Source organism: Lissotriton helveticus, chromosome 5_1 (genome assembly GCF_964261635.1).
Source record: "Lissotriton helveticus chromosome 5_1, aLisHel1.1, whole genome shotgun sequence".
NCBI classification, from domain to species: Eukaryota; Metazoa; Chordata; class Amphibia; order Caudata; family Salamandridae; genus Lissotriton; species Lissotriton helveticus.
In genome coordinates, this window is record NC_136065.1 from 591,640,898 (window position 1) to 591,655,653 (window position 14,756).

At 41.1% G+C, this 14,756-nt stretch overlaps 1 protein-coding gene across 1 annotated transcript in view; it reads right to left on the minus strand.

The window, feature by feature from the left end:
- Positions 1–14,756, minus strand: part of LOC144754754 (heparan-alpha-glucosaminide N-acetyltransferase-like) — a 1,466,120-nt gene that overhangs the window by 221,433 nt on the left and 1,229,931 nt on the right. Inside the window, exon 15 of the mRNA XM_078642945.1 lies at positions 3,460–3,537. Coding sequence (XP_078499071.1) covers positions 3,460–3,537 — 78 coding nt within the window. The remainder of the gene's footprint in view (positions 1–3,459; positions 3,538–14,756) is intronic.

Here is a 14,756-nt window from a genome sequence, read left to right on the forward strand (position 1 = left end):
CATTCCCTAGAAATTCAAATTTCCATTGTCTGTGAGTTGAAATAAAGGGAAATAATTGGATGTAAAAACTGTTGAAGAAAATGTCAAACTAGCTGCTATGGTCCATAATAGAAAAGAGACCTATGACTATTTTTACTACATGAGTCTAGCGTTCATCCTAGACATACTATTGACAGCATTCCATGTAAAGAATGTATACAAATATAATTGTACTAATAGCATATTACAACTTTAACATGAAAAATTGCATGTCTAACAAAAGGATGACTTGGATAAAGAAATATTCTTCATGGAACTTTGAAACAACAAACAACTGGTGAACATAATAATTTGGGAGATTAATCACCAGGTATTCCACTTAAGCTTGTAAATTAAAGTAGACTGTCCAGAAACATTGGCATACCTTTACTTGGGGATTATCATGATATTTTGGTCCTCTATATTAAGACCTCAAAATATCCCCCGCATTTTTTTTGTCCTCAATATTGTGACATACAACTCCCATCCATTTAGTGGACAACCTCAGCTGCGTAGTCAGATGGTATACTAACAACTGACTCAGACGCCTGTGGAAACGAGGCACAGGTGTGCATGCCTCTGCAGCTGCAACATTATGCTTATGACTCTGATACTGCACACTCCAGAAATAGATTTTTTACCTTAGCCGCATTAGACCTCGACTCCATCTTGAATTTAACATGTGACTGCGTTTTTTCATTTCTTCTCTCCGTACATGCATCAAAATTTGCACAAGTGAAAGGCTTTGTGAGACAAGTTAAGTGATGTGTTGTACTTGGTGAACTCAGCCGTCCTTCCAAATGTAAACGTTCAAGGTTCATCCATTCTTCCTGCCCGAGACTCAGAGGACCTATTCATTTGAGAAGTTCAGCATGGTTTGCCTCTAACAGAATTTGTACTGTCACATTCGATTAAATTAGGTCATAAGGGGACTCATTATTACTCATTTAGGGGATGGCATTTGGTAATGTTGCTTTTTATTCTGTACAAAGATTGGTTGAACCTATGTAACACTTTGATCACCTTATGCGGACTTTGTGATCTTAACTGTGTATTTTCTTATAAAAGGGAGGTTGTTCTGAAGCAAAGTCAGAACCTTCTCTCTCCAGCTAGGAAGTCAGACTTGCTTTACAATTCTGTGATTTGCTTTGCCTGTCTTTGAGAGATTTTTCTATTATCCTTGAATTTTGCTCTAGGAGGCTTTAAACCTACTCATGCTGCATCAATGCAACATGCCTGATTATTATTGACCGACTTTCCATCATTATTGCTTTCTATAATGTTTAATTATTTAATAAACCTACATGGCTTCAAATATGTTGCTATCTCAAGAAGGCTTATTTTTTGATTATGCTATTTCATTTATTGACCATTATGATCTATTGGGGCACAATACCTCAGGTACTTTTGAGGATAACATCGCCCCCAATCCAGCGTGCGCACTTTGGGCCTGATTATGATGTCAGTCGGAGTTGCTTCCGACTGACAACTCTGCAGTTTCGGATCCGACCGACCTTGGGTCGGCAGTCTGAAACTGCAATTACGAGGCGCCCGCACATGGTGCAGTCGCAAACTCCCATCTCCCTATGGGAGCTTGTGCGGCAGTCGGTAACCGGCAGCACTACTAGCTCCTATAGAGAAATGTGAGTTACTGTCAGGGATTTACAGGTGCCCCCTGCACAACAACCAGGAGCCACAGAAGGAATGGGGACTTGCTAGGGGCCCCAAAAGTCGCTTTCCGACAGGCTTTCCATGTTGGAAAGCCCGACATGGAAAGCATGTTGTAAACTGACATCATAATCCCGCCGGCAAAACGCCATCAGTTAGAGATTATGATCGGTGTCCAACTGGCAGACGGGCTCCTCAAGTCTGTCGAAAGCCAGTTGGGTTGACCAACCGGTTTAAAATCTGACTGTCTTCTTTGTAATAAGGCGGTAGGAGTTTAAACCATGCATGTCAGTTGGAAAGCCTCCGACCAGCGATCGGAGGCTTTCCAACCGAAATTCAAATGAGGCCCTTTATCTTTTATTTTAGCAGATTATCAAAGATAGCTTCAACATAAGTAATAATGCTTCATACTGTGGTTCTTCATATATTGATACCGGCTTGGAAACGGCTGTTGTGCATGCTTTAAGAGTTAAGGGCACATATGGGATGACACCTAAACTGAGTGAAAAACTGGAAAAATCGGAATACTTTTTTAATTGTTCTGCCTATCTGGGATTGTAAACAACCCTACAATGTATTTGTTGTGCCATTCTTCAATTTAACCCCTTCGCTGCGGCGGCTATTCCGCCGCAGCGCTAAGGGGGAGGCTGGGCTGCGCGGCGCTCCCGTACTCGTGACGGAACCACTCCGTCACGGCCCGCGGGTGAGCTGTGCTTGTGACGGAACGGTTCCGTCACGGCCCCGCCCGCTCTTTAGAACATCAGCGCGGAATTCGCGCCGCGCAGGCGCTGCGAGCGGGCCGTGACGGAACAGTTCCGTCACCAGCACAGCCCACCCGAGGCTCGTGACGGAACGGTTCCGTCACGAGCATGGAGGGGTTAATGTTGATTTACCCTGAACATAAAATGAGATTAGTTATGTTTGTAATGATATTTATACTCAAATGGGACATTTTGTTGGGATGATTTTATTCCGAGTCCAAATAAGTATGATGCCTTTCCAGTATAAACAGCTGGTAAATTGGAAGACCTTAATTCTAAAGGTAAAATAAATATTGATGTACAACTTTCCACACAAAGACATATTTCTGGGGTGGTTAACTCGTTGGCTGCTTTGAACGTTCCGCCCCAGTGCGGAACGTTCGAAGAAACGGGTGGGCCGCGTCGGCCAACGGACGTGCGCAGCACTACCGAGGTAGTGCTCGTGACGACCGTTGGCCGACGGCAGCAGCCAACGGGTTAAAACATCGAAATCCAGGCCATCTATCCACTTAAATGAGAGCCTGTTACCCTCTTTAGATTACCTCACAGCATCATCTGCCCTTTGAGGAGGTGTGCAGATGTAGGCAGCCAAACCCTACAGTTATGATTAATATTATGTTATCATCATTTGTACAGTGTCTTCTATCATTAGTATTGCACTGCTGTACTTTGTTAATATGGATGCCCTTTTATACGGTTCTGGGCACTCGATTGATAGGTTGGGTATGTTGTTGGGCTGTCTATGGTTAATAGAGTTGCTAAGTGTTTAGTAATGGCTTGTGTTGGTTAATGCAAAAGTAAATGTGATCCTAAGTGCAAATACATTAAGGGAGGTACCAACTCCAAGCAGCTATGAGGTGTGGTGTGCAGCATCGGCTCCTCGCGCCATTTTAAACACACACAGATGTGTTTCCAGGAATACAAGAGGTTTACGACCAGCACTAATGGAAACGAAGGAGTCAGCATCTATGGTAATGTATTCATCACTGCACGTCAGTTTTATGCTACTCACCAGAAGTAGGGCCCACACCACGAACCGTTTCAGAATGCTGCTCGGCTGCTTCCGGTACAGCAGGATGATCTTACCGGCCTGCAGGCGGGGAAACGGAAAAAGAAGCCTTGTGACACGAGGCAAGAAAGCACGTACAGCTTGAAAGAAATACTAAACCCCAGCTGTTTAAGTGGTTACGAGTATTTTTTCTTTTTTTCCAAAACATTCTCCCCGTTTCTGAATAGGTATGCGTTGAGGCAAGGTGTTCTGGGGCATATGTACAACCCCCTATCGCCACAGGAAGGCCACTTTTTGTGACGTTCCTGTGGCAATAGGGTCGTTGCCTTATGTACAAGGCTATTTACAACAAGGGGTGGTGATGGACAGAGTCTCTGAATTAAGCAGAGTACTCTCACCCAGTCAAGAGATCAGGGCTAGATCCAACACCGTTTTTTAGCTCATTGCACCATCCCAGTTTCAGAACCTGGCTGTATGCAAATTAGTCTGTCCCTGGCCCAGTGCATCATGGGAACAGGGCAGACCAGACTACAAAAGCCAATTCTTACACTGGGAAGGAAACAAGCTTCCGGGGACCGGTTTCTGCCATTTCAGGCGTCTTCGGCCCGGCTTGCTTGAATCCTGATGGTGCAATGAGCAAGGGACTCACATCTGAGTATACCCTACCACGCTTAGGGTGGACAAAATTATTTACAACAAGGGGTGGTGATGGACAGAGTCTCTGAATTAAGCAGAGTACTCTCACCCAGTCAAGAGATCAGGGCTAGATCCAACACCGTTTTTTAGCTCATTGCACCATCCCAGTTTCAGAACCTGGCTGTATGCAAATTAGTCTGTCCCTGGCCCAGTGCATCATGGGAACAGGGCAGACCAGACTACAAAAGCCAATTCTTACACTGGGAAGGAAACAAGCTTCCGGGGACCGGTTTCTGCCATTTCAGGCGTCTTCGGCCCGGCTTGCTTGAATCCTGATGGTGCAATGAGCAAGGGACTCACATCTGAGTATACCCTACCACGCTTAGGGTGGACAAAATTATTTACAACAAGGGGTGGTGATGGACAGAGTCTCTGAATTAAGCAGAGTACTCTCACCCAGTCAAGAGATCAGGGCTAGATCCAACACCGTTTTTTAGCTCATTGCACCATCCCAGTTTCAGAACCTGGCTGTATGCAAATTAGTCTGTCCCTGGCCCAGTGCATCATGGGAACAGGGCAGACCAGACTACAAAAGCCAATTCTTACACTGGGAAGGAAACAAGCTTCCGGGGACCGGTTTCTGCCATTTCAGGCGTCTTCGGCCCGGCTTGCTTAAATCCTGATGGTGCAATGAGCAAGGGACTCACATCTGAGTATACCCTACCACGCTTAGGGTGGACAAAATTATTTACAACAAGGGGTGGTGATGGACAGAGTCTCTGAATTAAGCAGAGTACTCTCACCCAGTCAAGAGATCAGGGCTAGATCCAACACCGTTTTTTAGCTCATTGCACCATCCCAGTTTCAGAACCTGGCTGTATGCAAATTAGTCTGTCCCTGGCCCAGTGCATCATGGGAACAGGGCAGACCAGACTACAAAAGCCAATTCTTACACTGGGAAGGAAACAAGCTTCCGGGGACCGGTTTCTGCCATTTCAGGCGTCTTCGGCCCGGCTTGCTTGAATCCTGATGGTGCAATGAGCAAGGGACTCACATCTGAGTATACCCTACCACGCTTAGGGTGGACAAAATTATTTACAACAAGGGGTGGTGATGGACTTAACGTGGCTTAACGCTGCCTTGTACATAAGGCACCCTTTCACGCTATGTTTAGCGAGAAAGGGGCGTGCAGTGAGTGTTGTGGTGGGTGTTCCACCGCAACACCCATTGTATTTGATGCTGCCCCCTATGTACTAGGGTGGCATACATAGGAGGCAGCGCCAAAAGATCAGGAAAATCCTGGTCTTAAATTGGCGAAATGAGGAGAAATGCATTATTTCTCCTCGTTTTTGCTCTTACAATGTGTGCTGCCCTGTGCAGCACACATGGAAAAAGCAAAATGCCAGTTTGTTTATGAACAGGAAGGTGTCCCTTCCTGCACATAAAAAAACCTTTAAAAAAATGACATTTTGTAACTTCCATGTGTGCTGCATGAAGCAGCACATATGAAAGTTACAAAATGTCATTTTAGGATTGTTTATTTGCAGGAAGGGACACATTCCTACACATAACCAATCCTCCCCTGCACACACACATTCTTGCATTCTGGTGCAAGGGTGCCTGCATTGGCGCTAAGTTGTTAAACTTAGCGCCATTGCAGGGAAAACGCAAGGCTGCACCGCATTCTTGTAAATATGGTGCAGCCTTGCGTTTCCGAGGTGGCGGAGCGTGTCGTTAATCCCAGGATGCTAACGACACGCTCTGCCACTTCATTGCACATATCCCCCTCTATTTTACCACACTAACGCCTTGATCACAAGTTGTGTAGAATTAAATTCCTGTGTGGAAGTCTGCTCTGCACAATTATATGTTTACTGAATTTGCAGCACCTGGATTTTCTACATGCGGTAACACTGGACTCGATATTACTGGCCAGAAATGTCACCTTGTAAAATTGCTTTGAGAGAGGCTGTATTGCAGCCTGAATCCTTTTTTCTGGCCCCCCACCTGATCTTCAGCTCAGGAACGCTGCCAGGTGATGTCATATTTTCCCCTTGCCTCCTGTCCCAAACATCTTCCTCGCCCTACCCCACACAGGTACCCTCACAAACATTTTCCACCTCCCTAAAGCAAGTAGCGAATGACTATACTAAACTCCAAGGAAACTAGAATTTCATGTGGAATTCAGTCTGGAAGTTTGATTTCACACAGTTATTCCCCATTCTGTGCGGGTATAACTCCCTATTGCAGGAATTCATTGCAGAGATGTCGGCCAGAATTAGCGTCACTGCAAGCAATACCCCATTGCTCTTAAACAGATCTTAAGAGGGATTTTACTTTATATGGCCGTTTTACATACTACCAAATATATAAGTGCAAACAATAAAGAGGATCTTGTATATTAGCACATATAACTCATTCCGTCAATGGGTGAGATATGCAGGTCATTGTACTTCTATCTGACCACGCAGAAATACAATGGGTGTTTAAAGACCTCGCTCTAACCAGCGTAGTGTGGCATGCTTCATCAAAGGGTGCTTAATCTGGCACTGGCAGAAGTACTCGTGGTTCTACAGTCATTATGTTTTCTCTCTTGTCCAACTGTGGTTCTCTGACAGACTATCAAGAACAAAACTATCCTGACACAAGAATATCAAGTCAAACATATTGTCTACAAAAATATAAAGTTTGCATGCTTTGTAAGAAAACTTCGAAAGTATTGAATCACAAATATTGTGGAACAGCACATTGCCAAAAAAGTTAAGTATATCCAAACGTTTTTATAGCGACCATTATCTGTAACATAGTTAAAATATCAAAATATTCATATGATTACACTATTCATAATAAAACATACATGATAGTTCGTTTAAATATAAAATTAATAATCAAAACAGGTTTATTTAATAATAACTATACATATATTTTTTCAAATATAATAACAATATATATAAACAATATAAAATACATTAGAATAATTAACAATGACTTAAAATATTAAAATTAAAAAGCATAAATAATTAAGCATTAACAAATATACCACACTTAAAACTTAAAATAAATATGAAAACAAATGTAAAAATATAAAATACTATTCTTTTCCTTATAGATAATATAAATATTGGAAAACTAATGAAAAAACAACAGCAATCAAAAATATACAGCACAAGCAGAAGTGTTGGTTTTCAATGGAGCCAGACTTAATAGTCTAACTCCAATTTAAGCAAAAGCAGGGAATGTGGTGGACTTTGGAAAGGTTTGGTTTTTTGTTCCCACTCCAATCTAAACAACAGATGGGAAACTATTTGCCTTTGGAGGTTTTAGATTTACTATTCCTACCCCACATAAGCTAAATCAGGGAAAGTTTTGGACTTCAAACGGGTTAGACTTACTATTCCTACTCCAATATATGTAACAGTAGGTAAAGTCAGAATTTTTATCGAGCCTCCATTTAACATTGTACAAGATATTTCCAAGTCCAATTTTTTTTGGGGGGTTTCCCCCATTCGTTTAGCATAGGCTTCCTCGCATTTATTTGTATTTAACATTTTATTAAACCATTTCTCAAACACAGGAACTTCCTGTGATCTCCAATTTTTTAAAATTAAAGAACGAGCAACCAGCTTTCCCTAGTAGTTATACCAAACAGGACCGCTTCTGCTATTGGATCACACGATTTTTTATTCACTTGACTAAAATACCCAAATATTTTCTCCGGAAACACTTCCAATTTAGGACACGAGAAAAATATATGCCTCCAACCCCCTTCCGATAGGGCGCAACAACAAAAGCACCTATTTTCCACCTCAGGGTACATTTTATTTAGAGCCTTTTGAGTATAGTAAGCCATCCAGTGTGTGAAAAGCCATTATTTTATAATTTGTCGCTCTAAGAGTCTTATTTGCTGTGGTAGAAATTTTATGCCAATCTTGAAGGGAAAAACACATTGGGTTTCAGAAGCGACTTTCTGCAAAAACTTTAAGACCAGAGGAGATTCATCTTGTGTTCGTATTAAACGATACCAATTGCCGACCCCACTCATATTGGAGGTATATAAAGCAATAGCTGCCTTCAAGGGGGAACTATTAAGTAAAAAAATATGTTTCTTAAGGAATTTAACTATTTGAATAAATTCAAAGAATGCAAGCTTATTACAACCATACCATCTGGCCTGGACTTCTTCCCATGTAATCATCCTCCCCTGAATAATAAGCTGATAGACTACCCCCAAGCCAGCATCATGCACAGATTTTCAACTGAACTGAATGAAAATGAAGGCCCAACTCTCTACACTCATTTAGTTTTAAGGAGTAAAAACCAGCAAATCCACTCTGTTTACAAACAGAACAAAGTCTATTCGAGAAGCCCAAAAGCGTTTTATACCTAGGTTTTTTTGGGGAAGTTTAGCAGTTTAAAGAAATGGGGGAATTTGAGTTCAAGCTTCTTGAACCATCTTGTTAATAAAAAAAGTGTCTATCCGTTTAGATTTAGATAATAAGCTGTGAAGTAAAAAAATACAAAATCATAATATAAACGAATATTCGGAAGTGCTAAACCACCCAATTGAGAATCTATTTTTTTTTCAGTTCATACGTCTTTATTTCGATTTGATAAAATCATAAAAGACAACATAATCAATACTACTAAAAATACATAAACGATATAAAATTACATTAACATTCACAATTATATCATCACTTTATACAATAAAAAAGGATTAAATATTCTTTAAAGACGTACAGAATCATACATGATAAAAGGAAGGAAAGAGGTGGGGAGTATAACGACCAGTTATCTAAGAGAAGGGTGTCTTGCTCTAAGAGCCCATACCCAACCTAGAAATTTAGCCACTCCTATGATTAAATATTCAGTGGTATTTGTTCTCAAAATCCACCACTCCCTCTTGCCTTTAATCTTTTACAGATTGGAGTAAGCCATTTCTTGCGGGGGGCTATATAGGCCTGGCAGGCAAAAAAGATATGACCCAAAGATTCTTTTTGGTCCTCACACCAGGGGCAAGACACCGTTGATTGACCAGACCATTTGTGTGTAAATGTTCTAACTGGCAGTGCGCCTATTCTAAATTGATGATAACTTTTTCGATCCATACTTTTAGTAATAATATCCCAGTAAGGCTCTAGACGAAAATCTATTTTATGGCTCAAGAACACTCCTGTTAGATTGGCTAGCTGGGATAGTTTAACATATTTAGCTTTTACAGTCGCCCAATACAATAATTTGAATTCTTGTTTTGATGGGAAGTCAGTATTGCTCGGATCAGACCATTGCTTGTTCAGGCCCATATCTAATAGAGTGGATTTAATAACCTGAAACCAGGGGAGGTTTCTGGACCCCATAATTGATCTTATATCCATGATTCCATTGGCAAACAAGATCAATTCGGGTGTGGACCAAATACGACGTCACAATGCAACCATCCTATATCGTGCCAAATCCTTAAGAGGATAGCATCCCATATCAGAAAGAAGGGGAAAAGTCGGTGTAGATTGTGGAAGGCTAACCAAACCCCGCAAAAACCTATTTTGTATTTTATCCAGGGGAGCCAGGTCCACATGACCCCATAAATCAGCTCCATAAAGGATTGCAGATCTAATTTTGGCATTGTATATTTTGATTGCCGGTGTAATCCTTTTTGTGTGGAGCAGCTTTGTTCCTTTACCAAGCATCCCGTTAAGCGGGTAGATTTAAGGCATAAAGGTTCAATCTGGGGCTTCCACCGCAATCTATAATCAAGTACTATACCCAGATAGGTCATTACATTCACCTGTTCAAGTTCAGTACCATTCATACAGACATGGCTAGAGTGTGGCTTATTTTTCGTTAGTACCATGAATTTCGTTTTAGAGACGTTTATATCCAAATCATTATCTTTACAGAAACCCATGAACTTGTTAATTGCAGACTGTAACCCTGATTGGGTTTTAGCCAAAATCAGAGTATCATCAGCGAAAATTAATAAGGGGAATTTTCTGCCTCCTAAGACTGGGGCATCTGTGGGGGTATCTTCAAAGTAACGTACTACTTGGTTGATAAATAGAAGAAATAAGGTGGGAGCAAGGACACAGCCCTGCCATACCCCACGAGTGACCGAAAAGGGCTCTGTTACTTGACCCCACCTACCCCATCTTACTTTTGCAAAGTTGTTCTCGTGCAACCTTTTAGTTATATCCAGTAATTCAGGAGGCATGCCCATTTTCTTTAGTACTACCCACATCTTCTCTCTCTGTACAAGATCAAATGCGGATTTGAGGTCCACAAACGCTGCATATAAAGTCCCTCCTCCTAAAAACACAACCTTCCAATAAATCATGATGAATCTTAACACCTGATCTATCGTGCTAGTACACGATCTGAAACCCGCCTGCATCGGGGATAAGATGTTTTCTGTAATCATCCAGGTCTGAATTCTCGCCAAGACCATTGTTGCAATTACCTTCTGCACGGCTTCTATAAGGCTTATGGGACGATAATTCCCTGGAGATGAGCGATCACCTTTTTTAAAGACCGGCAAAATCTCCGCCCCTCTCCATGTATGTGGTACCCTGGCCCCTCTGGCAATGGCGTAAGCCAATATTGTAATATACTGAGCCCAATTATGATGATCATATTTAAATAGGTCTGCCGGGACACAGTCCATTCCGGGGGCTTTACCAACTTGTGCTAGGCTTAAAGCCATCTCAGCCTCCTTAGGGTCAAATGCTACTAACGGATGATGCATTAAAGGTAAATTCAGTTAGACTATCGAGACCTCGCTTTTTTTTTTTTTGAGAATCTAATTGTAAAACCGGGAATTTGACTCTAGCAGCCTTTTTCTTCCAAATAAAGGATCTAATCATAGAATCGATTCCTTTGAAATAACTGAGATTCATCTTGATTGGGATATTAGAAAAAAGAAATATCAATAAAGGTAATATAGATATCTTAATGAGTGCCACTCGGCCTATCAGGGTTAACGGAAGGCTGGCCCATTTTTGAGTAATTTCTGAATTTTGGTGCTGGTGGCCTCATAGTTTAGTTTCGCCAACTGACCATATTGTGCTGTGATGAAAATCTCCAAATAACGTATGGGATCAGTTTTAAAAACCTGCTGTTACAGATTCTCAGGCAAAAACTCAGCCCCCGTATTTAGAATTATAATCTCGGTTTGCTGGGATTGATTTTGTATCCCCCAATTGATTCGTATTTTTTAAATTCCGTCAAAATCAGTTCTATGTTTGGTTTGTCGGGAGACAAATACAGAATGGCATCATCAGCAAATAGTTGTAATTTTGCCATGCCGCCAATTGGAGCTTTTATACTGAGATTAGTACGTATTTTATTGCTATTGGTTCTATAAAAAACGTGAACAAAAGGGGTGAAAGGGGGCTGCCTTGCCTGGTCCCCCAGTTGATTTCAACACACCCTATTTGATTGCCATTAATTACTAACTGATCCTGCGCCCCTTGATAGATATTTTGTAACATTAAAATTACTTGAGCCGGAAACTCAAACCATTGAAGCCCAAAAAATAAAGCATTCCAGTTAACTAAATCAAAGGCTTTTTTTGCATCGACCATCGTTATGCAGGCTGGTGTCTTATTGACGTTAAAATAACATAGCGCTTCTATCAAATAGCCTGTATTTGAGGACATACTACGCCTGGCAACAAAACCTGTTTGATCGGTGTGAATTACTTCCTTTGCCAAATGAGTAAAACACTGTGCCCAAATCTTCATCATGATTTTGTAGTCGGTGTTCAAAAGGCTAATCGGTCTGAAAGAATTCACATTGTTTGGTGGTTTACCCTTTTTTATAAAACTGACTAAGATCACCCTCTTGAACTCCGAAAAACTGAACCACCAGCTTTGATATAATTAAAATTTTCATGAGAAATGGCATCAGATCTTTAGCCAGATTTTTATAAAATTTGATAGTAATTCCTTCTTCCCCATAAGCTTTTGCCCCTGCCAATGATTTTATAACTGCTGTAATCTCTGGTCCAGTGATTTCATTTTGTAAGTGAGTAGCTGCATTCTGCAATATCTTAGGTAATCGTACTTCAGTAAAATATTCATGGATTGCATCCATGCTGATCGAATATTTTGTAGAATAAGAATTGTTGGTAGTGCTCAACAAAGACCCGAGCAATATCAACTCTCTCAGTTACCAATACGATTAGTTTTGAATCTATTATTTCCAGAATACAGGCTGCTTCCTGTTGAGCCTTAGTTGACCTATCCAGCATTTTCCCCACCATTTGACTTTCTTCGTAATCCTTTTGTAAGTAGGTCTGGGAACTATTAATTTCTTCAAGAACAAAATAATCTCTCAATGCCTTTTTTGCCTCTTCTTACTGGCCTCGTGATGAGGAAGTTAACGATTTAGAAACACTTTCGAGAGATCGCTGAAGCTCTGCAATTTTTCCTAGTCATTCCCTAGCTTTTCCCGCTGATACAGCTATCATCTGACCTTGGGCCGCAGCTTTAAAACCATCCCAAACAGAGAAAATATCCGCCGTTACTTCATTAATGTTAAAGTATTCTTAAATCCACTCCCTAAACTGTACAAGCCACAAAAGATCTTGAAGAAGAAGACGGTCCATCTGCCACCTGGACCTACTCCTCTTTTGAGCCCCAAATTCTACGTCGACCTTAACATAAGAGTGATCAGAAAAAGTATTTGCACCTATTGCTGCAGCTGTGATGACACAAGAAAGTGAAATCAATAGAAAATTGATTTGTGAAGCTGTCTGATATTGGCGGGAACGACAAGTGTATTCCCGGGCATTCTGATTTAACAATCGCCATGGGTCAATTACCTGGAGGTCCTCAATCACAGCATCTAACACTTTTTTGTCTTTGGTTTCAATTGTTTCTTATTCGTGTTAGATGTATCGGTTTTGAGGACCTGTATAAAATAAAAATCTCCCCCTAACACGATTTGGCCAGGGACCCCTATCAGAAGCTTATAAATAGTCAGTAGTGTGGATGCCTTCTCTGTTATAGGCCCGTAGTAGTTAATAAGGTTGAGAACCTGATTAATAATTTTAGCCTGGACACAGATCCACCTCCCTTGGGGATCCTGTTGTACTTGTAAAAAATACAAATCTAATTTGCGGAAGCAAAAAAAGTATCAGAAAACATTCCCGATATAAATAATTTTGGTGAGTTGGTTTTCAAATGAGTTTCTTGGAAAAAAAGAATTTGAGGTTTTAACGTAAGGAGCCACCTAATTAAACCTTCATATTTCTGTCTATTCATATCCTGTTAACATTTAATGAAACTATTTTTTAATTGTACTCATTCTACTGGTAGAGAACAACAATTTTTACAGTCAATATTTCTACTCAATGCTTGATTTCTCTGCTTGCTACTGCTCTTTTTTGTTTGCCCCACCAACCCCCCACCCTAAAGCCACAGGCTCCCACCCCATGATGTCCACTTCCCCTTGGAAATGTGGGCTGCCCCGCTATCCACATTACCCCCTCCCTAGACTAACTTAGTGGTGCCCTGGTACTGCACCTGAAGTGACCTACCCTCCCCCCTCAGAGTGGAGCAGCGAAAGGAAAAACCAAAAAAGAGGAGAAAACAAAAAGAAAAAAAATAATTTTAAAAAAGAAAACACATCGTAGTCCCCTGCCCAGAAAATATCAATCTAGGATTACTTCCGTACTGAAATTACTTTCAACAATTCCTGGGCCTCCTCAATTCGTGAGCACATATGAAACTTCCCCTGCACAAGAACTTTTAGTTTGGACTGCTGCACAATGGTGGCTTGAGCTCCATGAGCTTTAAAAAGATATAGTAATTTTACAAACTCCTTGCGTCTTCGTGCAGCTTCAACAGACCTGTCCTAAAAAATTCTACATTTAGTCCCATCGTTTATGTCAAACTGTCTCAACTGAATTGCTTTAGACAACATCTTCTCCTTCACGCGAAAGTCCGCAAAATTGACCACGACTGTGCGAGGAAACTTCATATTGGGTGGAAGGTGAGCTGGTACACGATGTGCCCGGGTCACTGTTAGATCAACCGAGAAGTCTGGAATCACTTTTTGCTTATAAATGTCTCCACCCATTGAAGCGTATGGGCACCTTCGGACCCCTCCGGGACCCCAACAATTCAGAGGTTTGCACGACGTGAATGATTTTCAAGTTCTTCAATTTTATTTTCTAAATTTATTTTATAATGAGCCGCTGAATTTACTTGCTGAAGCATAGAATTCATTTGATCCTCTAGATGTGATATCCTGGATTCAGCTTCCTGACTTCTGATGGGAAAGCTTGCCACCGCCTCTTCAATTTTCCCCAGGTGTATATGAAGCACTGCTATCTCAACTTCTTGAGATTTTTTCATGTCACAAATCTCTTGAAGTATTAAATTAAGCATGGTCTTGTTGCCGATCTGGTGTGTATTGGTGATATCATTTTGATCATCTACATCACGTTCCCCCGTTCCTGGCTGCGGCCCATGTTTGCCTTTTAATACTAGCAAAACTGCTTACTCTATACTGCCATTGCCTTGAATGTTCTTCTTTGTTAAAGCAGGTAGAGCTTTCACCTTTATCAAAGTTAAAGTTTTTTTAATGTATCTGTGTCTGTATCTGTGGCTGAGCCCGCGCCTGAAAAGATCCCTTGCATTGGTGTAGAGTTTAAGTTTTACTGT